The following is a 24,429-nucleotide window of genomic DNA, read 5'->3' as shown; positions in this document are numbered from 1 at the left end:
AATAAACATACAATAAAGATTAAATTTAGAAAATACAGATGCCCAGGGCCCCTCTCTGACCACTTAAACCAGCACATCTGCCTCAGGGACCAAGCACCTGGATTTCAAAACCCTCTCTCGCTGGCTCAGACCCGCAGCCAGGGCGGAGGGCCGCTTGTGCTTTAAAGCACCTCATAAAGTACAAAGCTCGATGGAAATGCAGGTTGTTACGATTAACCAACCAAGGCATTGTTTTCTTTTTAAAAGAAAATTACACAAGTAACAGGGACCATCATAAAATTAAAAACCCAGAGGGAAATTGAAGTTAAAATCACCTCTAATCCTGGACCCTAGTGATACTCACTGGTTTTTGGGGGAATGCCGTTCCACGCTTTTTTTTTTTTCTCCTCATGGAATACCTAGATTTACTATTGTTCCAGTTGTGATGACTGCGAAAACACACAACCAGGGCTTTGCGTGGAGACTGGCAGCTGCAGGGGCTTAGAGCTCACTCGTCTACTGCTTTTGTTTTCAGAGAGCCTGGGAGCCCAGCCCAGGTGAGAGGCTGGAGTGGCTGATGTTGAAACGCTTCGGAGCCTGGCATAGCTAAGCGTGTTTGGCAATGCCACCTGCTAATTAGGAGAGAGCTCTGTCACATTTCAGCTGGTGGGGAGCGCCTTCTGTGTCATCTCCCCACTCCTGTCTTCTCCCAGGCAAGGACACCAGAAGACCCAAGCCCAAGCCCCTCATAACTGGCCCCAGGCCCAGCGTGTGTGACATCCTCCTGGACGGTCTCTGCCAGGGTTTCCCCTCTCAGCCCCCGTGGCCTATAGTCATCAGCCTGTCGCTAAATACTTAATGCTGCTGAACTCTTTAAATGGCTCCTTTGGTCCACATCTGGTGGCCCCTTTTAAGAGTTACACCTGCAAGTCACAAGCTCCTGGGAAAACAGACCAAGGAGAGATCCACGAGCTCTGGAGGTCGGCTCTCGGAGACCTTGCTGTGTGACCTCTAGAGAGTGGCTGGACCTCTCAGAATCTCGGTTTCCTCCTTTGCAAAATGGCAGGAACCTCACAGGTTGGAGGGAGGTTTAAATGAGGGAATGCATCTCAAAGCACCTGGCACATGGTGAGTATTCAAACAATGGTAGTTCCCTTTTGTCGTTCTTTTTTCTTTTTTTTCTTTTTTAGGGGAGATAAACCAGTTTTACTATCTACCCTTATTATTATACAAAAGTCTAGAAATACTAGGTTTGTAAAGAAGAAACAGATGAATAGTAAATCAGAGGGCAACAGAAATAGTTTAAATTTGAATTATTTTCCATGACATGAGAATGAAAACCATTTCAAAGCACATGTCTGGCTTCAGAGTAGGTTTTGTTCACTGGCCAAAGTCTGCCATAAAATTAAGGTGTTCCGTGTTTTGTCTGCTTCACGGGCTCTTGACAAAACCTTTGAGGTCTTCCAGAAAATTAATGAGCTCCGGGAGCCCCCGGGGCTGTGCAGAGCGCCACCGTCTCATCCGCAGAAGTGTCGCCAATTCCTCCTCCCCGCCATCAGTTAGCGGGATGCTGTGGTTAACGTTGAAAGTGGCAGCGACCTTTTTTCCAGCAACATTCCTCACTAATTTGGCTTCTGTCTCATTCACCCTTAGCGCCCAACCTCCAGACATCTTGGGGAGAGACTCAGGAATTCAGCAAAGGCTCCGTCCCCTTCGAGGGGCAGCGTCGCAATCGCAGGTGCAAGGCCTGTGAGGCAGCAGGCGGCTGGGCCACTGCTCAGACTCCGCAGAGGAGCCGGCAGAGGAGCCCACAGGAGGGCAGCGACCGGGAGCCCAAGGCTGGGGGTGGGGGCGGCGCTGCGTACCCACGCGGACCAGGACCACCCTGGGCCCGGGCCCTTGGAAGGAGAAGGAACAAACTGGGGGATCTACCGATTCATTCTTGGCAAAAACGTAGCGCCTCTTCTGTGTCAGGCGCTGGGAGGGAAGAAGCAAGGAGGAAGGAAATGATTGATGTCTGGCCTTGTGGGGCTGCTGAGAGGGCCTGGCCCCAGAGGAAGGGCTGGGTTCAAATCCCGGCTCCGCCACCTACAACTTACGGTTCCGCGGGCAGGTGAGGCAACTCTAAAATGGGGTCAACAAAATACCCCACAGGGTCCCTGGAAGGAACAAAGGAAAAGATACTTGTAAAGATGCTTGATGAGCTACAGGCAGGTGTGTAACCACAGAAGCTGAGCAGTGAGGGGCAGTGAGGGGCTGGTGAGCTGGCCACCCAGCAGAGGAGGCCCAGGGGCCAGAGTCTTTGGCCTCAGGCTTCCAGGACCAGGCCGGTCTGGCCCTAGGCCCTTAACTACCATAGAGGAGCATGTTGGTCCTTTAAAGCCGTTACACCGGTCAGGGAACTGAGGTCCAGACATCGGAAGGGCCTCGTGGAAGATGCACAAAATCAGGATCTGAAGCCAGGTCTCCCACGACGCATGTCACATAATTCTGAAGTTCCTACCACACTTGGGGAGTCCCACCAATGATCATTTCTGTGTCAGTCTCTTTTGTTAAGTAGGCAGCGCTGGCTGGGCTGATCACAGTAGGCGGTGGCTGCCTCCCCGGCCCATTGGTTACACAACATGAAACACTGGCCTCGAGCTTGGCGAAAGGGGTGGGGACTCTCAGGACTCCGTGGGGAGTCTCATGCACAGGGCAGGGCAGACCCCGAGTAAATGTGTGTCAGGTGCAAGGAGATGTGAAAGGAAGCATGCTTACCTGGGATGTACCAGGTGCTCTGCCCTGGGTGCGCTCCATTTAAATCTTCATTTCCTCTCACAAGGGCAACCCTAGAAAGTAGCACTTGTTAAAAGGTACACTGAGGCACATTACAGTTCCCTCCCCACCAAGAGTTTATTTGAGCCTCCACCAATTCGAACTGGGCGGCAGCAAACCAAAGGTGAAGAAGAGGCTTTTATAGAGAAGATGTGGTATGGAAGCAAGGAAATTATTTGGCTACAGATTAAGCAGTTGCCTTACTTGGGCAAGGCAAATTGGCTGTTCGTGATTGGTTGCTCACAAATTTAATTTTCTCGGATTCTAGAGCATTGATTCAGGTTTAGGTGTTGGTTTGCTTGCACACGCTACTGAGGTATTAGAGCCGCCCCTGTCTAATGGTCTCCTTTCAATTGTTAACATTCTTATTTCGCAGATGGGGATGCTGAGAGATGAAGTAACCTGCCCAAGACCCCACAACTAGTGTGGCGGAGGCTGGAACGCAGGCCATGGCGTTCAACAGGGTACTAGACTGCCTCCAGAGGAAACAGAGACATGGGTGAAGGAACGGAGGAAAAAAGGGAAGGGGAAATGAAGAGAGTGGGGAAATGAAGGAAAAGAGAATGAATTTGTGGATAATTTTTATTTTTTAAATGGAGTAATTGATACATGAAATAATACATAGAGCACATGTAAGTCATAAAATATACTAATAGAACGCACGCCCTTGAACCAATCTGAGACAGTCGAAAGTTCCCAGTAACTTAAACCTGCTCACACCAGTGGTTCTCTCAGCTGGTTGCAGAACGCACCTGGGGAGCTTACGCAAGCACTGATCCCCTCAGAGGACCTGATGGGATTTGCTTGGAGTCTGGTCTGGGCATCTGGAGTACTTTTTAAGCCACCTGGATGTTTAGAACCTCCCCAGGTGATTTTCATGTGCAGTCAGGTTTTAGAATCACTGGCTTATATCCTCCTCTCCTATTGTATCCCGTCGATTCCCCCCATTTTCTCCTTTATCCCCCCAGGTAACCACCATCCTGAATTTTGTGTTCCAAATGGATTCTATCCCTTCGCCCTTCCCTGTTTCGAGGACTGGAACGTTTGCGATTGATCTCCCGCCCACCACGAGGCGGCGCCAGAGAAAGAAACGCAGCCTCCTGTCTCTGCGCGGCCCCTGTCGCGAGGCAGGCCTCTTGGCCCTCGCGGTGCCCCGTCGCCGGTTTGTCGCCCGGGCAACAAGCGGGGAAACGGCCGGTTTGGGGATTAACGGGTTTAGCTGGGCATGCGGGAGCGCGGGCCAGGGGACTCTTCGGGAACTGCGGGGCGCAGAGAAACGTGAGTCGGAGCGTGGGGTCGGCCGGGAGCCGGCGTGGCGGTCGGGGCCCGCAGAGGCCGCCGCAGTGGCCTCGCGCCGGCGGGAACCGCGGCTGGGGTCCGGGACCCGAGCGCGGGGCGCCTGTGGGGCTGGCGTCCCGCGCTCGCTCTGCTCCCACCGCGCTTTGGAGCCGACGCTTTCTTCTCTGACCCTTGTGTGTCATTTGTGTATGTTGACGTCGAGAGAGAGGTGCGACTGATTCAGGGAGCCGACCAGCTTGTTGGTGGTCCATCCAAAACCGGAAGCCTAAGTTTCTTGACGCCTGGCGCAAAGATTTATCCATCAGTAGCATGCAAGGGCAGGGAAGGAAGCAGGGCAAACCTGCCAAGTCTCAGAACGGGGCTTATTAACTGGCAGCCGCGGGCTAGACTCGGCCCATAGGTGCAGATCATTGCCCCCAGTTTGGAGGACTCTGAATTTGAGGCTTGTCGTGGAGCCAGGCCTTTTGCTTATTCAACAGACGTTCCTTAAGCACTGTCATAGCCAAGCACTTTTAGACCTGCACACGGGGGCAGCTTTTGGGTCGGGGAAAAGGTATCCCAGTGAGACTGCCCTCTGCTTTCAAGTCTCCGTTTGGGTCCCCAGACTGCTCTGTGACCGGTTCCCCGGTCGCAGGGCCTCCATCAGTACCGTGAGGGATCTGTCCTTATGGTAACCCAGAACACTTTCAGGTGTGACACCTGGGCCAGGCCCTTCCCCAGGAGCTGACAAAGTCAGGGAATGTTGGTCCCAGCACGCAGCCTCTTGCATTCTGGAGCCTGGGTCCTGGTCTCAGACGGACAGGAGTTGGGATGCCAGCTCTTTTATTTTCTCTTCTTTGATTTGTAATCTTGGGCAAGTCACTTTACCTCCGTGAACTTATGTTTCCTACCCTGCCAAATAATGGGGTGAGAGTAATGAGAAAGATCATATGTAGCGAGAGCTGGGCACATAGACATGTCCCTTAAATTATCCGTTACTTTATGCAGAGCATCGGAGTCCCCAGTGTGCCTGGTCCCGCATTGCTAGGACTGGTTCCCTATCTGTCCACAGTGCCCCCAGTGATGTCTGTACCGCAGTGGGGTGCAGTTCACACTCGTTTTAATGTACGACTCGCAGCCCCGATGGCAAATCCTTTAAAAAATGCTGGTGCCTGGGGCCCCCACTAAGACTTTTTGGATGTAACTGGTCTGGAGTGGGGCCCAGCCTGCACTGTATGATTCCAGTGCTGCTGAAGGGCGAGGGTGGCTCGCCGAACGGGTGAGGCCAAGCCTGAGAGGGCCCCTGGGGCGGCAGCAAGCTCACTTTCCTTCCACCGCTGTTCTTAGATGGCACTGCCCACGCTGCCCTCCTCCTGGTGCAGCCGGAGGCTCCTGGATCAGCAGGTAGCACGGCAGCGGCACCGCGAGCAAGAGGCCCGGCTTCGGCAGCAGTGGGATGAGAACAGCCGCTACTTCAGGATGTCCAACGTCTGCAGCTCCAAACAGGCAGAATGGAGCTCCACCCGGTCCTACCAGCGGAGGTAACTGTGCGGTGACCGACAGTGGATGGAGGGGGTGGCCACTTGCTGTAAGGTCCTGGGAAGATAGGGCTTGACAGCATGTTTTCTCGAGGGATTTGCTGGACAGCATGGATTGCCTGCCTGGTGATGTTTCTCCAACTGGAAATAGAAAAAATAAAGACCATCAGCGAAGTAATGCCTTGAAAAAAATAAAATGATAAGAAATGTATGTAGAATCTGGAAGTTTGCTGGTAACCCCACATCCCCAGCCTGACTGTAGATCCTCCCATACTTGCTCCCATTTGTGTTTCTGTATAAATATATATATACACGCACCCATTTTTATAAAAATACATGTAAAAATATGGGAGTTAAAAGCAGAGGCTTTGGAGTTAGACAGACCTAGAGGGAAATCCTGACTGTGTCACTTGCTGCTTGAATGAGCTTCAGTTTCCTCATCAGTGAAATCGGGCGGGAACAGAACCTACTTGGTAGAATTTAAGTGATGACCCATCCATGGTTTTACCCAGTACATGGTAATTGCTCAAATAATATTTGCTAGTACTGTTACTACATGCCCATGTAAGCGAATTAAGAGTTTTTTTATTGCAAAGATACGACTCTGTCATGCACAGTGTCCTGTGTCCTGCTCTGTCAACTTGGGCTGGGGGAGCCCTTTCCCACGCTGCCGGGTTACCCGTACCGCAGCCTCGTCGCCCACACAGCAGAGCGGCCCACGTGGCTGCCACAGGACTGATTCATGCCAGGCTCCTTCTCGCCCAGCATGCACGCCTATCAGCGTGAGAAGATGAAGGAGGAGAAGAGGAAGCAACTGGAAGCCCGACGAGAGAGGCTGCAGCAGCTTCTGCTGGAGGAGCAGGACCTGCTGGCCAGAGAACTGGCGGAGCTGAGGCTGAGCATGAACTTGCGGGAAAAAAAAATTCGGGAGCAGCACCGGAATCTCAAGTCAGCCCGGGAGGAGCAACGGAAACTGGTAAATTCTTACTGCCCTTAGGGGTGTCCCAAGCCTGTCAGTGACGTGCACATGGGTCACCCCTGGGCGCCCTGGTCTGATGAGATGGGAGGTAACTCCAGAGCCAGCTAGGAAAAGTTTACTCTTAAGTTTTGTGGGGTTTTTTTTAAGTTACTGATTTTTTTAAGAGAGATGAAGAAGGAGAAGAAACATCAGTTTATTGTTCCACTTACTTGTGCATTCATTGCTTGAGTCTTGTATGTGTCCTGACCAGGGATCGAACCCAGAACCTTGGCATTTCTCGGGATGACACTCTAACCAACTGATCTACTGGGCCAGGGCCTAAGTTGTTCTTCATTTATGTGTTTTGCATGAGTCATCTTTGTTCTCCTTGGCCCTTTAAAGCATTACATCTGAGTTCTTTTTCTGTACTCCAGTTCTGTGGTCCTACAAGTCCAGGGACTGGTGTATTTTATTTTCCAAAGTACTTGTGTGGAACGGTGGGCCCCAGTTTGTTTTTAAGCTTGCTGTATATTTTGAGGCAGATCTGTGACATCTAGGACTCCTGTGTAACATCGATTTTGGCACCCTTTTGTCACCATTGTAAGAGTCATTTGTCAGTGCCACCCAGTTCCACTCAGGCATCTGGCTCCCGGAGCCCTGGGTGCCAGGCCAGGAGGGCTGAAGGGCAGGCGTAGTGACAGTGTGCCAGCAGAGGAGCTTAGTCTGAGCTGACTGCCATTGTGTGTTACCTGAAATATGCATGGATTTGAAAGGCGACATCAGGCATCCGTCTTTGTGTTTTCTTGACAGATTGCTGAACAGCTTTTGTATGAACACTGGAAAAAGAATGACCCCAAACTCCGAGAGGTGAAAACCAGAAGAACCTTCCGTTGATTTGCTTAAGTAGATGAAATCATGTTTCGTGACCTGCTTTATTTTATTTTTTTTAAAGATTTTATTTACTTATTTTTAGACGGTGGGGGAGAGGAAGGGAGGGAGAAAGAGAGGGAGAGAAACATCAGTGTGTGCTTGCTTCTCGTGCACCCTCTACTGGGGACCTGGCCCACAACCCAGGCATGTGCCCTGACTGGGAATCAAACCAGTGACCCTTTAGTTTGCAGGCTGGCACTCAGTTCACTGAGCCACACCAGCCAGGACATGACTTGTTTTAAACTTGCATCTTGTGCTGGATTGAGATAGGAAGGAACACTGTAGCCACCTGAAAAGAGCACCACGCAGAAGATCGGGTTCATTCCATTGTTTAGCCACTGTTTATTGAACATCTGTTGTAATGTCCACCTTTGGGGCCGTGCAGATTATAGAGGCGGTTCCTTGCTACTAGGGAGCTCCCAGTCAAATGGGGGAAACAGTGGGCAGCTCGTTACAGTGCAGGATTCAGGGTGCTGGGCAGAACTGGGAAGGTGGGCGTCAGCGCAGTGCCCCCAGCTCAGTCGGAGAGCAGGCAGGTGTCCCAGAGTCGCTGCAGTGGAGGAGGTTAGAAGAACGTGAGCGTTACCTGAGTCATGAGAGCAGAGCAAGTCCAGGGAGCTACACGTGGCTGGCAGGCTGGGAAGTCAGGGGGAGCCCCAAGGGCCGAGGCTGGTGAGGCAGATGGGCCAGACCTCGGGCAGCCTGTGTGCTCTCCCTGGAAGCACGGGGAGCGCGTGGGGTGCGATGGGATCCTAGCTGCATTTTGGGGAGCAGCCGTCTGGCAACAGTGTCAGGTCGGGTGGGAAGAGGCGGTGCCAGTCGGGGGCTGTTCCAACAGCCCAAGGGAGTGATGGCGAAGGCCTGCAGGGGGGCCGGTGGGAGAGAGGACAGCAAATCTAGGATCTGGGGGAGGGAGAGGGCGGGCATCCGTTCAGGTGCGATTGGGCTGGAGGGAGACAATCCCATCACTGATCTCAACTAACAGTCTGTACATGTTGGCTGGTGTGAATTTCCGTATTCGTAATCACATGTAGAAATTGCCAGTCACCAACTACTGGAGCATCGCGGTGCTCTGGAGGACGTGCAGGTAGCGCTGACTATGGGAAGACGCCGCTTGCGGGCTCTTGTCAGATCAGTGAGTCCTCCAAAGGCATTTACTCAGAAGAGCTTATTTGGAACATTAAGCTGGTTGCAAATGCCCATATTTGTAAGTTGAGAAAGAAAATTCAAATTTTTACAGTTTCCCAAATAAAAGCTTTTGGAGAGAGTGCTGTAATTCATTTTCTGATCCAAAAGATTCTCTAAACCCCCAAACTTGTTGCATCCACGGGCGCGTGCTACACGTTTTCACAGCTGCTGCTGTGCAGAGGAAGCGCTGGGAGCCAGGCCGAGGGCTGAGTCTGTCCCTTGCCAGCTCCTGCTACCCAAGGCCTGGCGTCCTCTAGACCAGCCAGGGCAGCCTTTGAGGTTGTACCTCCATTTAAGTGTCTGCTGGACTGTTCCTGCTAAACTCCAGGGACCTGGGCGGGGAGTTTCTGTTAATTTGTTCCAGCTCTTGAGATTGGCTTAGAGCCCTGGTCCTTTGGTTCTCTGACTGACTTGTGTTGGAGTCATCATGTGCTTTCTTACCAGACGCCAGGGCTACTCTGGGTCCTCACACAAGGAAGCAACAGTCATGTTTCAGTGTGTGGCTCTGGGCTCCCAGGGAACATCTGTTAGATGACCCAGCACAGAAGTTAATTTTCCACTGCTTCTCATCCTCAGATTGAATCGGACCTTCACAAGAAGCATGTGATAGACTCTTGGGAAACACAGAAAGAAGAAAAAAAGCAGGTGCGGCACATCGCTCTGGCAACAGTCCCACGTGCTGCAGTGGGGGCTGCCTCCATGTCTTTGAATTTGATTCTTGCTTTCAGTGTTCATGGCTCTGATCTAGGGATAGACTCCAACACACGTTAAAACTGAATGGTTGTTGCTCTTACACGTACTAGAACCCTGTGTGATCGTTGCCAGGTGACAGCGCTGGCTGCTGGTAGGGGGAATGTGCATCTTAAAGGGTGTTTTTGTTGCTGGCGGTCTTTTTTGATAAAATGTATGTCATAAGCTTACAGCCGTGGCTTACACACCCTCCGTCAGCCTCTTGCTTTGCTTCTGGGTTCACATTAGAAGGTGCTTTGGTGCACCCTCCCTCAGAGCCAGGCACTGTGCGGCTGCGTGCTTCGCCAGCTTCGTCCCTCAGGCAAGCAGCAGTCACGCCGCGGTCCCTGCAGTGAGCACTGAGCAGCTGGCTCTGGGGTAGACGTGTGGGTATGAGGAGCTGGGCCTGCGGGCAGCTCCGTGCCACAGGAGCTGGTCTTTGCTGGCTGCATGTTACATGTGCTGATCTCCTGGGTTCATTTGGCCCCATGTAGCAAGAAGCCACGGAGAAGGAAGAGAACAAACGGTATGAAAATGAGTATGAGACGGCCCGAAGGGAAGCGCTGGAACGGATGAAAGCAGAGGAAGAGCGGCGGCAGTTGGAGCATAAGCTCCAGGCTGAGGTGCTGCTCCAGCAGATGGAGGAGCTCAAGGTGAAGGAGATGGAGGTGAGGGCGCGCCACGGCCACATATGCCCATGCCACATGGCCTCCTCTTGGCTGCTTGTTGTTCTAGAGAGATCATACAGGGGAGATGATTCTCAGAAATACAGCAATGCTGGTTTCTCCCTTCTGACGTGTGCTGCCGTCTGTGGTTTTTTTCACACTCCTGGATTGTATTGTGTGCCCAGGTTCTAGAATGTTCGCGACATGGAGAACATTCTAGGGCCTCCATAGCACTTGGAGTTTCCCATGCACTGAGTCGACTTGTCTTAGTCTGATGTCCTAGCACAGCTCTCTCTAACCAGCAGGTTTTGGGTTTCACGGCACAAACCATGAGGGCGTTTGGTCCAGGAGGTTATTTTGAGGATACCATGCAGTTTCCCTGAGGGAGCAGGATCTTCCAGTTCACTGAGGGAAGCACCTCCTTCCCCAGACTTGAATGACTCAGGAACTACATCTTAGTGCCCACTACTTAATCTACATGCTTAGGGCTGGGTTGGGTGCTAGAGATAGAGCTGTGAGCAAGGCTCACAGACCTGGATGGCAAAAGCAGGACAGATGGAGGAGGCAGATGGTAAGTCACAGTCAGGCAAGGACAATACAGGGTCCTGGGGAAGCACAGAGCACTGGGTGCATCCCCATTGGCAGGTGGGGAAAGGCCCTTGCAAGAAATGGCTCATCCGAGTTGGGAGGAATGAGTTAGGCTGGGGCCAGGGGCTCAGAGCCCCAGCGGTGGGAGGGGTCTGGCCACCCGAGGGCCAGGCCAGCGGCTGCTGCGTAGGCCTGCTGGCGGTGGAGATGAGCAGTGAAGGAAGCTCTGATTCTCTTGATCTCATTGGGGGTTACTGTTCTTGTAACCGCAGGCCACCAAACTGAAGAAGGAACAGGAGAATCTGTTGAAGCAGCGGTGGGAGCTGGAGAGGTTGGAGGAAGAGAGGAAGCAGATGGCAGCCCTGCGGCAGAAGGCGGAGCTGGGGTGTGTGGGGAAGGGCGCCCCCCCCAACTCCCTCAGAGCCCCTCCCCTGCTCACACTGGCCTTGGTATCCCTGAAACCTGAAAGGGTACAGCTGCAATAAGGAGCTGTCTGACCTCCGCTTAAGTCTTTATAAGACCCTGAAGGCAACCTATATTTTGCTCATTTTTAGACGATTTTTAAGACATCAGTATAACGTGCAACTCAATAGACGTGCACAGCAGATCCAAGAGGAGCTGGTAAGTCTGAAGAGAGCCTGGCGTTTCTTTTGCCCTCTTTTGAAAGCCCTGTTTTCCATTGCTCAGTAATAATGAATGTGTCCTGGTAAGAAGTAAAACGCAAAGTGAGATTCCCCAGGCCAGCCTCTGCAATCTCCGCCCCTTTCCAGAGGTGTCCGTTTTGGCACGTATCCTTCTACATACGTTTACACATATGCTCATGTAGGGAAGTGGTGGTTTTTAAAAGTGTACTTGAAGTTGCACTCCTCAGCATATTTACCTAACAATAAATCTCACACTTTGTGACCAATCCAGATTGAGTTTGTTCGGTTTCACTAGCTGCTCAGCATTCCTGCCGAGTACTTAGATGGGCTCCCTCCCTGAGCGGGACAAGGGCTGTGAGCGAGCAGACCTGGGTCCTCCCATCCCCGCCTGCTAGCGTCTGGCAGCCGCGGGTGGTGTCATCATGTGCCTATTCCCTTGAGGAAGCCTTTCCCATCTAAAGGCCTCGCGAGTTCCCTCATTCTTCTACAGCATTCTGCGGCATAGATGTGCATAATAGTTTGGGTTTTGGGTTTTCCCTTACAGAATGGCTGCAGCAAGCATTTTGTGTGTGTATCTCTGCATTGGTGTCTCTGTAGTCTTTGTTCTTACAAGTGGAATTGCTGCAGATTGTGTTCTGAAGAGCTCTGCTACCAAATGCATCTGAGGACAGGCAGGGACTTGCGCACAGTGGCAGAGAGGTCTCCCTTAGGCAGGGAACAGCTCCTGGGCCTCTGCGGTGTCATTTTAAAGCATCCCAGCATCTTCCCACCTCTACCCAGAGAGCACTGGCAGCAGTGTGGGCTCCAGAGAAGGGCTGGGGCTGCTAGGAGTGGAGTCGGTGGCTGCCAAAGGGCTCCTTAAGGTGCCCACGGCGCTCCCCACTCTGTCCTCCAGGAGGCGGACAAGCGCATCCTGCAGGCACTCCTGGAGAAGGAGGAGGAGAACCAGCGTGCGCACTTGGCCCGGCGGGAGCAGGCCCTGGCCGACGTGGCGTGGATGAAGCAGGTCCTCGAGGAGCAGCTGCAGCTGGAGAAGGAACGGGAGGCAGAGCTGCAGATGCTGTTGAGGTGAGGGGCGGCAACTGGCCAGGCTGGACACTCTCGGTCGCTGCTCTGGCACCTGCGGTCCCTGCAGGTCTCTGGGAGGGTGGTCTGTTTTTGAATCACCTGTTCTTGGTAATCTGTTCATCGTTCACATCTTTGTTGTGAAAGAGGAGCACATCTTTGTTATGGCCTGGCTTGTGGGGGCGTTTCCTTTAGGTTATTTAAGGTAGAAATCATTAAGGTTTAGAGAAAGGATCTGTTTGTCTAAAATCTTAGGTATTTGAAAGGAAATTGTTTTAAATTATGGAGATGTTGCATGCTTCTTAGGTCTATATAAATGGGTCTGGATCCTAAAAATTAACGTAGTAGATTGAAATAAGTAACAGGTAACATCTATTGAGCACGTATTATGTGCCAGATGCCCCAGCCAGGTGGTGGGTAGTCAGGCTGCCCATTCGCACCAGGCCACAGGGCGAGCTAGCAGTGGCGGGACTGTGGCCACAGAGCTCAGGCCCCTGCAGTGTCTGCCTCCCCGCCCCCCCGCCCAGAGTCCTGACGGTCTCATTCACTTCAGTGTTGAAATGGCCTGGGTGCAAGTCATCACAAGCACTTTTTATAAAGAGAGAGTAGTAAGGTCATTTGAAGAACTTACTATAGGAACACCTTCCGTGAACTTGTCCTTAATCTGTTTACATTTGTGTGGGTAAGTTTCTTTGAAAGTTGGCCCACAGATGTGTGGAGCCCTGTTGGTCCTTTGGTTCCCTTCTGCCATCAGTGGTGGTGGGGAGCCTGCTGTCATTGTTTTGTGTTCCTCCAGGGAGGAAGCCAAGGAAATGTGGGAAAAGAGAGAAGCAGAGTGGGCCCGAGAGAGGAGCGCGCGAGACAGGCTGATGACCGAGGTAATCCCTGCTGTGACGGTTGAGGGCTGGCCGGCCCCGGGCCGGTGACTGGGAATTAGTGACCACGTGCTGACCCTGCCAGATGTTTTGGGAACAGAATCCTCTTGTGTTATTTTAAATGCACTTTTAATATCATTATAAAAGTGTAATAGAATTTTATTAGAAAAAAATTCAGTATAGAAAAAGTCACCTAGACTCCTATCATCTGCATAGCCACTATCACTGTTTCTTTCTATATTTCTGCTTCTATACAGAACATTTTTATCTACATATTTCTTCTTATACCATGCCATTTGATTTCCAGCATTCTAATATGCTGTTACCTCCTCTTTGTGAATGTCCTGATGGTTGCATAATACATCATCATGTGGACCTACCACAGCTTGTTTTTCCATTCCCCTTTTGTGGGTATTTGATTTTATTTTCTAATTTTGAGCCATCACAAGAAATACTTCAGCACACATCTTGATGCATGAAGCTTTTCCATACTTTTATCTTGGGGTGCATCACTGGAAGTGGGCTTACTATTTGCTGTATTTAAGTAATGTGTACAAGACACACACCAACTTAAGGGAAATCTTTTGGGAAGAACAGGTCTTCACTGTCCATGTACTGAAAGTTATCTTAAAGAGGTTGAAAGGGGGAATTATATTTTGTGCCTGTCGGCACACTACATTTTGAAATTCACGGGAAATCAGGTCTCAATTGGTGTCTTTTCACTTTTGTGAATGCCAGATATTCTCCAGCATCTTTTGATTTTCCCCATTTAAAATGTTCCTCCTAGTTGTCGCCACCTTATGTGTCCCCTCCAGAGACCTAACTGTCGGGCGTGGTGGGTGGCCTCTGGCCGTTCCTGGTCCCCGACTCCTGACCAGGGCCTGGGCCCATGGTAGGCCATAATCCTGCTCTGGAGTCAGGTCTCAAAACAGCAGGCTTCTGCTGCTTTGGGCAGTGAATTTAAATGCAAAAGCTTGGAGGGATGACCCAGACTCTACCTCTGGTCATCTGCGTGGCTTGGGGCTTGTTTCTTTGTCCTGGGACCCGCTGACAGGGAGTGAGAGTCACTTGGTTGCTGAGGCTCTGTGTCCCTGGGCAGGGAGCTCCACCCCACCTCCTTTGAGCTCCTTGGTGCTCAGTCATGTCTCCAGAACACACAGTCTGTGGACATTATGTGTGATGGGGGTGGGTGGGACCTATGGGCGACATTGTGTGGACAGATTCTGTAGTCTGGACTTGCCTATCTACGCCTGGCGTATTCAGGCACTAGGCTGAGGATTAGGCGGGGTCTCGGTACAGGTGCAGCTGCAGCTTGTGCTCAGCTTGCAGAACAGGTATCTGTTAGAGTCACGCTACAACCTTCCCTTTTCCTTTCTGCCGAGTCTAGGTCCTCACAGGGAGACAGCAACAAATACAAGAAAAGATTGAACAAAACCGACAAGCGCAAGAGGAATCCCTAAGACACAGGGAACAACTTATTCAAAGCCTTGAGGAGGCAAGAGAGTCAGCTCGGCGTGAGAAAGAGGAGAGTGAAGAACTGAAATCAGCCAGGAAGCAGGAGCTGGAGGCCCAGGTAGGGCCAAGCCCATGGGCGGCGGGTGTAGGGGAGGGCACTGCAGCAGCAGGCCCCGCACTGTCGCGGCCCAGGGTTCACGCGCCCTGGACTTACCTCTGCTGCCTGGCACCGGTGAAGCCCGCGTTTGAGAACTCGGGGCACCCCTTTTAATCTCCGGCTGAGACACCGGCCCTGCTCACTGTATTTCGAGCTCCACTCCCGGTCTTCCCTCACATGGGAGCACAGCTGTCATTACTGCCCACCAGCTCTGTTTCCTGTCCACACCTGAGAGCATTTCTGTCACTGGGCCACACGTCTCTACTTACTCAGTTCAGTACCTAATAGGTAACACAAAATAATCTTCCAAACGTGGCCAGATGCAGAACTTTTTATAAGGTACATGTTACCACACACATGTCTCTGGTACCATAAATGCACTTCCTTCCCACTCACTGGCACTTCCCATCACTGTGCTGTCCTCTGACTCCCCAGCCAGGGCATGTCCTCCGCTGGCTTTCCCTCCTGAGCAGGGGCGGGCTCTGCCTGTGGGCCGTGTCTCAGGCTGACTTGCTCTTTGTGCCCAGGTTGCAGAGCACCAACTGCAGGCATGGGAAGCAGACCAGCAGGACAAGGAGGAAGCGGAGGAGGCGAGGCGGGCAGAGCAGCTCAGCCAGGCTCTGCTGCAGCAGGAGGCAGAGATGATGGCCAAGCAGGGGTTCCGGCCTAAGGTGGGTAAGGAGCCTGCGGGTGACAGGCCACCACTGCCAAGCCGCTCAGGCTGGGCCCTGCTCCCCCAGGACTGTTCACAAGCCTGTGCCCAGCCCTGCTTCCCTGCCAGCTCGGATTCTTCCTTGCTCTTCTCTTGTATTTTCCCTTTGCTCTGCCAGCAGGGAACCTCGTCACAGGGTCTGTTTCAGCCTTTGGCGGGGCCTCACACAGCCCTTGAGGTGATTTTGCTTCAGTTCCTGTCACTGTCCCCCAGGGGCTGAGGTCCTGACTGCTAAGCTGCATGCCTGCCGACCCTCCTGGGGACGGACAGCAGGGAAGAAGAGCGCTGGCCACAGCTGGTGAGGGGTGAAGGCAGTGCTAGGCCCCAGCATCTGGACATCAAAGCCCCTCCCTGCTGTCAGACCCTCGCCCCCACCTCTTTTCCCGGCCTTTTGAAACCTACATGGCCCTCTGCTCTACAGGAGCCAGTGGCTAACATGCCTGGGAACTGACGGAGGGCCCAGCAAGCTTGTCACCTCTGCCTCCTTTATGGGGCCACCGGGTGCTCTAAAGTGCTGCAAGACGGAACCGGCTCCTTTGTGGTCAGATGACTCTGGGAGGCCAATGACACCCTCAGAGCCAGTGTTACACCTGCAGCAGAACGTTGATGCCCTAACTGGCTGGGCTCTCGAGGTGTAGGGGGCAGCATTTTAAACCTACTCGACTATGGACTGCTCAGTGTCTCAGGATTAGGGTGTCACAGAGCACAGGTGAAAATGTTACTTAGGGATGGTACTTTTTAGGAAAAGTCATCGAGTGCCTCATTTGTGGCTTAGGGTCAAAGCTTTTCCAGCTGTCAGTGAAAACAGCCAGTTATACTGTGCTTTTAGCTCTTACTTAAAATGGATTAATTCCCAGTGCTTCAGAGACAGCTGATCTGATCGATCTCATGTTTTCTTTTCTCAGCCTTACGGACATCCCAGAATTGCTTGGAACTGACTTCCTTGGTACCGTAAGCAGAGAACAAGGATGCTGAGGCTTTTGACATGCAGCCCCGGACAGCTGGACAGTGTTCTGTTCAAGTGCCGGGTTCACCGTGAAAGAGTACAGCGGGCCTGTTCAGGTCCACGGTTATAGGGATGAGGGGTCTGGCCAGACAACACCCAGAAGGAGGCCCTTTCCTGCCTTTATTATTCAAGAACAGGGCTTTTATAGTCACACGTTGACGCTGCTGTGACAGTCTTGTAATATGTTTATAAATAATGTAAGCTTCCAAGTCCATACTAGGAGTTACAGGCTGTGTTCCGTGATAGGATTCCTGATCTCCTGTCGTCTAATTTTCAACCTCCAGTGAAGCCTCCAGCTGGACATGGAAGTTTTTTAATTTTTAAAATTGCTATTTACACTATTCTATTGAAGACAAACATGTAGGTGTTGCTGTAAGTTTAGTTCAGGGTTTATTAATTTAGGGTCCCAGAAGCATTGCATCTTGTTTTCTGAAGAATAGAGCTATGAACCCTGAGACAGTCCAATGTGGTCCATGGATGCTTTCCAGAAAGATGGTGAGAAATGTCTTTCTTCCTGTAGGGAGAATTTTGGCAGAATTCCTATAGACCATTCTATGGGAATTGTCGGGGGTGGGGGGGGGGAGGAGGCAGAGTGATCCCAACATGTAGTTACTGAGCCTCCAAAGGGGACCTCAAAAGGTCACTTGGATGGCTACCTCTTGGTATGACACTTTGCACCTCTAGTGTGTGAGGAAGGTCTCAGCTACAAACAGCCTTCTGGGATGTGCCCAGAGGAAGGGGCGTTGAACCTGAAGAAACTAGATCAGACTGAACCACAAATCAGCCAGAAGTTTCCCTTCCCACTGCTATGTCAATGTGACATGGCCTGATTAATCTCCACAAATAGCTACAAGTTCCTTTATAGCAGCAGTGATATTTTTATGACTTGGACTCTTTTCATATTCTTTCTCTAAAGTTTCAGCTTTCATTATATTGTGTTCAAGATTCCATATCTCAGTAAATTACAGCTAATTACCATTTCAGGTTATTAAAAACCAGTTTCTTTTAAAATCCTGAGTCTAGGGGCTGTGATGCCCTTCATTTACATTGTGCTATAAAAACAAATGAGGCCGCAAACTACCTCCTTACCCTGTTTCTCATTTTCTTGTCTTGAATTTCTTTGGATATGATCCCCTGAGCACCACTTGCTCAGTTTTTATTCCTGTTTCAGATGTTCACTAATTGTGAAATAAAGTTCTGGTTTATTACATCGCTTCCAGGATTTGTTACTGTCGCTCTTATTAATTGCTGCAGAGTGGGCTGTGCAGAATGATAGGTTTTTACTTATTCAATCCACATATACAGGTTTGGATATTTTCTGTGACTGGTCACTTTTTCTAAGTTACATTCATTTTTCTTGTAAAAGTGGTGCTGTCACTCCTCTCAGTTCCAGCAGAGCCTCTTCTCCACAGGGAATTAGCCGCTGTGTTGTCAGAGCTCCAGTAAAGAGCTGATGTGGACAGAATGCCTGGTAAACAGGCACTCAGATGTTTCATGAAAATTTATAATTCCTTCAGATTTCTTTTTTCTTGAAGCCTGCCGGTAATCTTCCCTATAGCATTAGAAACTGTCACACTGTTTCTCTACCCTAATATATTTCAATGTTTGCTCTCTAAAGTCTCTAAATTTAGAGCTTCCACTGTCTTACTATTTCTGGTATGGCCCACACTTCTCATATATATTTTGATTATTTTACGGCTCTATATACGCATGTTGGTTTATTGTTTTAAACACCTTTTTCTGCTTACTGTAAAGTTAATGATTAATAGATTATTCTTCTACCAAGTTTAATCCTTTAGAAGAGATGGTACTGAAGCCAGTAGTAATATAAAATGATTCTTTCTTTGTTCTGTGTGTACAAATGTACTCTTCCTGCTCATTCAGCACATAGTCTCTCTAGGGAGGACACAGTGCCAGGCCTGGGGATGTTACAAAGCCAAACAAGAACAGTGACAGGAATCGAACCAGCACACGAATGAGCAGACGCCATCGGCAGGCACAGCCGGCTATAGCTTGTGGGACTGAAGGGGCCACTTGTACAATAAATACATGCAGTACATCCACATTTCTCTTATAGTGAATATTTTTTCATGATCTGGGTCTTTAAGTAGTTTTATAAAACATAAAGCATCATACAGCCTCTGTGTCTATGTAGAAACATTCAGGGTGGAGATTACCCAAGCCCGGCGGCACCGTTTTCATGCCACTACTTGGTACTCTCGAGACAAGCTGAGTGTCCTGGGTTACCGTTAGCATGCACATTTCTTACTCCATCCGGGTTGATGATGCAGAGGGGGTTCTTCGGGTGCTTTGGCAGAGTGACTTTGCCTTTGCCAGCTATAACCCAAGAAGTGCCAGCCTTGAGGCTCAGGCCCCTCCTCGCCACGCAGGCCCTTCCCAAGGGGCATGAGCCAGGCCTCTGGCTTCCAGCGCCATCTCCACTTCAGGAGCTCCTGGATCTCTGTCTCTAAGCCAGACTCCTTTATCCTCTGCCATTGTGACATCTCCACTCTGTCTCAAAGGTGCCTCAAGCTCAGCACCTTTGCTAGCAATAAAGAAGACTAGCAAATGATCGCTTCTAAACTTCCATCTTAAACAGACAACAGCAACAACCACCGGGCCCTCCTGCAGTGTTGAACGGCGCTGCCATCCATCTGCCCACTGCAGGAGCCAACGGCCTGGGGCACTGTGTCCTGCCACCACGACCTCCTGCAATCTCCAAACCCCTCACTTGGTTCCTCTCAGCACCATCTTTCTTCGCTACCACTGACTTCTATCCAAAGACACATCCACCCCATTTTTCCCTACATCCTGCACTCAGATCTTTTACAAATATACACCTGAAATGAAAAATTTCCATCTTCAATGGTATCTCCCTGCACTTAGGATCGAATGCTTTCCTGGCCTACCAGGTCCTATACAGGCTGGTCCCCCAAGGGCCCTCTCCGAGTACGCCAACCTGCCCCTGGCCCAGGAAATACAAAGGGCAATCAGACTGGTACAAAGGTGTTCCTCACAGCATTCCTTATAGCAGCAAAAGCTAAACTAGATGTCCAACGCTAGGAGGCTGTTTGGGATAATACACAGTGCATTAAAATGAAATAAAATGCTTAAAAAATGTTAAAGTTCTGGAGAAATGTTCATGCTATATTAAAAAGTTTACCTGACCAGTGTGGCTCGGTTGGGCATCGTCCTGCAGAGTGAAAGGTTGCCGGTTTGATTCCTGGCTGGGGCACATGCCTGGACTGTGGGCCAGGTTCCTGGGGGAGGCGTGTGTGAGAGGCAGCCGATCGGTGTTTCTCTCCCACATCAGTGTTTCTCTTCCTCTCTTCTTCCTTTCCCCTCTTAAAAAAAAAAAAAGTTCAAAAACAGTATTTACATAATTCCATTTTTAAGGGAAAAAGCATTTTCTGGGTATTTCTAAAAGTTGGGATAATGGCTGTTTTTTATTTTGGGTGTTTTTCTATATTCGACACAGAGATGAAATGAGGGGAGGATGTTATTTAAAAAATAAAAAGGCAAACAGCTCCTTCCTACCCTCTGACAGGGAAAATTAAGGGGCCATTCCCAAGCATGGGGGTGGCAGTTTCTAGTGGGCACAGTCCTCCGGTGGTGTCTGGGGCCCCTCTCCATCCAGGACCTCAGTGTCTGAACAACCTGGATGAAAAAGCCAGTTTCTAAAGGTCACAGGTTGTATGATTCCATTTATATAACATTCCTGAAGGGACAAAATCATGGAGATGGAGGGCAGTCATGGTTGCCAGGTGACAGGATGTGACTAGAAAGGAACAGCACCGGGGACATGTCCGTGGTGATGCTGTCGGCCTGTATCTTCCTTGTGGTGATGACAGGAACCTACACATGTGGTGAAAATGGCACGGGACCCCCCCATACACACGTGCATGCACACACACGCATGAACACACATGTGCACACATGCATGTGAACTCCGTGACGTCTGAATGAGGCCTGTGATTGCACCGATATCAGTGTCCTGGCTTTGCTACTGTATGACAGTTATGGAAGGTGTTCCCATTGGGGAAAAGTGAGCAACGGGGGCAGGGGAACTCCAGGGTATGTGAATCTATGATTATTTCAAAATAAAAAGTGACAGTAATCATAGGGGAGGTTTCTTAAGACACAACACTAACCATAAGGGAAAAAACTGATCAATTTGACTACATGAAAAAAATCTATCTTGAAAGACACCTAAGGCAGGGAAAAGACATGCCACAGAAAGGGAAAGGATGTTTGTAGCACAGATAATCAAAAAGGACTAGTGTTCAGAATATATTTTTAAACTTCTGTGACTGCTTCTTTAAAAACCCCAGAGAACCTAATGGAAAAATGGCCGAACACTCAAACAGCCACTTTACAAAAGAGGAAAGAAATCTAAATGGTTAATACATGTGGAAAAGCATACAACCATATATAATTAATCAGAAATGCAAATCAAAATGAGATACTATAATACTACAAATGCAGCAGACAGGCAATGCTAAAATGGCTTATTACACCACTGTTGATGAAGATGCAGGACAATGGGAAACCTCACATTCCAACACTATGAAGACAGTGTTACAGGTCTGGAGAAGCAGGTACTCTATAACCCAGAAGGTCCGCCCGCAGGTATAGACTCCACAGAAATATGGTCGTACAGGCCCCAAAAGACAATGTTATAGCATTTTTTTCATAAAAGCCAACAACTAAAAATAACCACCTAACAATATAATACTAGATAAATAAATGGTGGTGTAAATGATCAAAGAACACTACACAACATGGGAAACATCCTAACTAAGGGCATGCCCGTGAACCTAGCAAAATTGCACAATATTGAGGGAAAGAAAAGAATACACCAGTCGGGTCCCGTGTTCATGCCTGGAAATAGGCAAAACAAAGCTCTTTACCTGGGGGGTGCAGGAACAGGTGGTGAGCCAAAAGCAAGGAAGCAATTAGCACTGAAGTCTAGGAGGGAAGGACCCGAGGACCCGAGTGGTGGGGACATAGATGGCCGCTACGTGGATGTGTCAGATATTTAGATGTGTCAGTATTTAGAGTTCACAGGGGTAGGGGCAGAATTATAGACGTGAGAGTGGGGGCTGTGGCCCAGGACGCCCCAGATTCTAGTCCTGACACCCCAGCATCTGGACCCCACTGTTCACCTGTGAAGTGTGTGATGGCAATGCATGGATGCAGAAAGACAAAGACGGAAAGCCCAAAGCTCACAGGGACCTATGTGTCCTGCCAAGAGCATGCCACCCGCCCCCAGGAAATAACCTGCCTACAGTGGAAGCACCGTTGTCTCTGCCCTTGGACTTGGGAGGTATTTTCATCTAGTTTTAATGAGAAGCAGCAGGTCAGACTCAGGCTACACTTCTTCTCCACCAAGTCAGGCTCCCGCCCTCAGTGGGGGGAGTGCTCCCTCTACTCCAGGGATGTGGTAGATCCCCCCACCAACACCGTGCCCTGAAGGGGTCATAGGTCTGTGCTTCCGGAACAGCTAACTTGGGGCGAATCATCATGCCATGTGGCATCTGTGATGTCCCTGAATCACTGGAACAGTTGAATCGGGCAACGTCCTTCACTCATAGTGGTCTCACTTGAGCAGCGGTTACCAAATATCTCAATTTGAAACAGACAGAAAAGAAAAGGAATGTCTGTGGCACAAATGAGGAATTGGAAGACAAAACACACACTTGGCCACCCAGGCTCCAGTCCTTTAAGCTCCCCCCCCAACCCAAGGTGGGCAGGGACCACACAGAGACCAGCGTCCCTGTCCCCCGCCCCCCACCCCACTCTGACACTCCCAGGCCAGAGAAATGTTAGGAGACGGGAGCCACCACATCTGCGCCACTGTCCCTCCCACCTTACTTCTGCAGAGGCCTCAGCCGTGGCCACCCCCCACCCACTTCTGCTTCTAGAAGCTCTGCCACCTGCTGCATTCCTCCAGTCCTCCTCATTCTGGATGGGCCACTTGCCTGCACAGCCCTGTGGTTAACTTGCTTTACTGCTACTAACTGGGCTCTGAGGGCTGAGCCTCAGTTTCCTCATCTGCAAAATGGGGACAGTTTCCATTCCTACTTTATGAAATTGTACTTAGCCCGGTGGCCGCCGACAGTCAGTGCTAGTGTTAACTCTGCCCCCCAGGTCTAAAAGGAATAGAGCAGAGTGGGTTCCTGGGGGAGGCAGGGCTGGGGGAGGCAAGCGGATGGCCAGATGTGGTACAGGGGAGGCTGAGAGGCCCACCTGCATTAGATTTCAAAACTTCCCTCTCCAAAGTGTGTTCTTCAGGCTCATGAGGAAACAAGGAAGACGTGGGAGACGGGGCTCACAGGACTAAAGAAGAGACAAGGTGAGGGGTAGTTACTTGGGGCTCCCGAAAGGGAAGTGGGGAGCTGGTGGAGGGGAGGGGCAGGACGCAGAGAGGTCCCTGCTACAAGGGTTGGGAGGGGAAGGGTGTGGGCGATCCTGAAAGGGGAGACAAGGGGAAGGTGACTCCGAAGAAGGGAAGGGGCTGGAGAGGGGTAGGGGAATGGGGGGATTTTGGAGGAGGAGGAGGTACGGTCCCCAGTCCCCAGAGAGGAGCTGCACTGGAGAGCAATGGGGCTGAAAAGGTCCTAGAGTGTTTAAGACAGTTTGGGAGGCTGGGAAGACAGCTCGGTGCCTGGGGTCGGAGAAGGAAGATGGCGGTGGGGTGGGGTGAAACTAGGGTACGCTAATGCCTCCTGTCCCCAGCGGACCCTCCCCTGGGGACCCGCTCTGTGCAGGGCTGATGCATTACCCCTGTTAAGCAGTGAAGGACTCTGACGCACCTCGTGGGGCTCCTGGCTCGGTGGCCCGCTGGTAGAGGTGGGGACCCCTCGGTCTCCTCTGCCTGGCTTCTGTGGGTGACAGGGGCCGGCTCCTGCAGAGTCCTGCACGCCGGCCTGCTGGGCAGCGGGTCACCCTCGGCCACTGAGCTGCTCCTGTGGTGAGGCCACCCCGGCACAGCTCCATGGACGGGAAAGGGCTGCTCGAGATGCTCGGGGGCCAGAAGACAGTCCTTCCCATTGGTCACTCTAACAAACGCCACAGGGGTCCCAGTGCCTGGGGCTCAAGGATGAGACACGGCCTCCACTCAAAGGCCACAGGCAGCCTGGGGCCCATTTATCCAAAAAGCCACGTATTCACACAGCCTCACATCACCCACGGCCCTGCTCTGATCTAGAGAAATGTCAGGGCAATGTAGGCTTCAACTCCCCACGAGGCCAGGTTCTCAGCTGCAAGCGTCGAGAAAGCTCAAGGTGGCCAGTAAGGACCAACTGGACTAACAATAACTCACATGCTCCCCTCTTCCCTCGATGTGGGTGGGGCTCGCCTCCTTGAGTGTAAACCTCTCCACATGTACAACAGGAACGACTCCTGCTTCCCAGGGCTGGAGTGAGGATCAAGGGAGTTAATCCGCATGAAGAACCCACACAGTGCCTGGCGCAGAACAAATAGTTGATAAGTGTTAGTTGTAATTAGAATTATTATAAAAACATGTTTAAAAGCAGATGGGCAAGGAGCTGAGTGGTAGGGAAGGGAGCCCTGAAAATGGGTTGAGAGCCTTGCTTCTAAGAGTGTGGTCATCACCAGCAGCCTCTGTATCCCCTGGGACCTTGTTCCCAGGCCCCACCCCAGAGCTGCTGAATCGGAAATGAGCCCAAGGCCATGTTTTAGCAGGCCCTCCCGGGGCTGGGGGCTGGCTCCTTTGACAAGCTCTGCCCTGGGAGGTGCTTCTGGGTCTGACATGCTGGACCACAATTGAGGACACTCCATCTTCCCTAGACTTCTTGCTGTGATGACTGGGTCCTGCCTCAT

At 51.0% G+C, this 24,429-nt stretch overlaps 1 protein-coding gene across 2 annotated transcripts; it reads left to right on the top strand.

Moving 5' to 3' along the window:
- The first annotated feature begins 3,908 nt into the window (after window positions 1-3,908).
- Window positions 3,909-17,110, top strand: TCHP (trichoplein keratin filament binding). Of its 2 annotated transcripts, none has more exons than XM_054594307.1 (13): window positions 3,909-3,958; window positions 5,422-5,615; window positions 6,378-6,588; window positions 7,381-7,437; window positions 9,265-9,333; window positions 9,912-10,085; window positions 10,943-11,055; window positions 11,225-11,291; window positions 12,210-12,382; window positions 13,176-13,257; window positions 14,642-14,827; window positions 15,394-15,537; window positions 16,484-17,110. In XM_054594307.1, the coding sequence occupies exons 2-13, from the start codon at window positions 5,422-5,424 to the stop codon at window positions 16,514-16,516; spliced, it is 1,503 nt and encodes a 500-aa protein (XP_054450282.1). In that variant the 5' UTR covers window positions 3,909-3,958; the 3' UTR covers window positions 16,517-17,110. The 2 variants fall into 2 exon arrangements, with proteins under 2 accessions (XP_054450282.1, XP_054450281.1); XM_054594306.1 differs by having other exon boundaries at window positions 3,922-4,074.
- The last annotated feature ends 7,319 nt before the right edge of the window (window positions 17,111-24,429 follow it).

This window comes from Pteronotus mesoamericanus, unplaced genomic scaffold (genome assembly GCF_021234165.1).
Source record: "Pteronotus mesoamericanus isolate MK-2021 breed Mesoamerican mustached bat unplaced genomic scaffold, CSHL_Meso_final scaffold_507, whole genome shotgun sequence".
In the NCBI taxonomy this organism is placed as follows: domain Eukaryota; kingdom Metazoa; phylum Chordata; class Mammalia; order Chiroptera; family Mormoopidae; genus Pteronotus; species Pteronotus mesoamericanus.
This window is presented reverse-complemented; position numbering and strand designations above follow the sequence as displayed.

Excerpts from the sequence above, each read along its gene's own strand:
- TCHP (XM_054594307.1), top strand. The coding sequence starts at position 5,422 with ATGGCACTGCCCACGCTGCCCTCCTCCTGGTGCAGCCGGAGGCTCCTG. Across the intron at positions 7,438-9,264 it reads ATGACCCCAAACTCCGAGAG|ATTGAATCGGACCTTCACAA; the intron begins GTGAAAACCAGA and ends TCTCATCCTCAG. Across the intron at positions 12,383-13,175 it reads GAGCTGCAGATGCTGTTGAG|GGAGGAAGCCAAGGAAATGT; the intron begins GTGAGGGGCGGC and ends GTGTTCCTCCAG.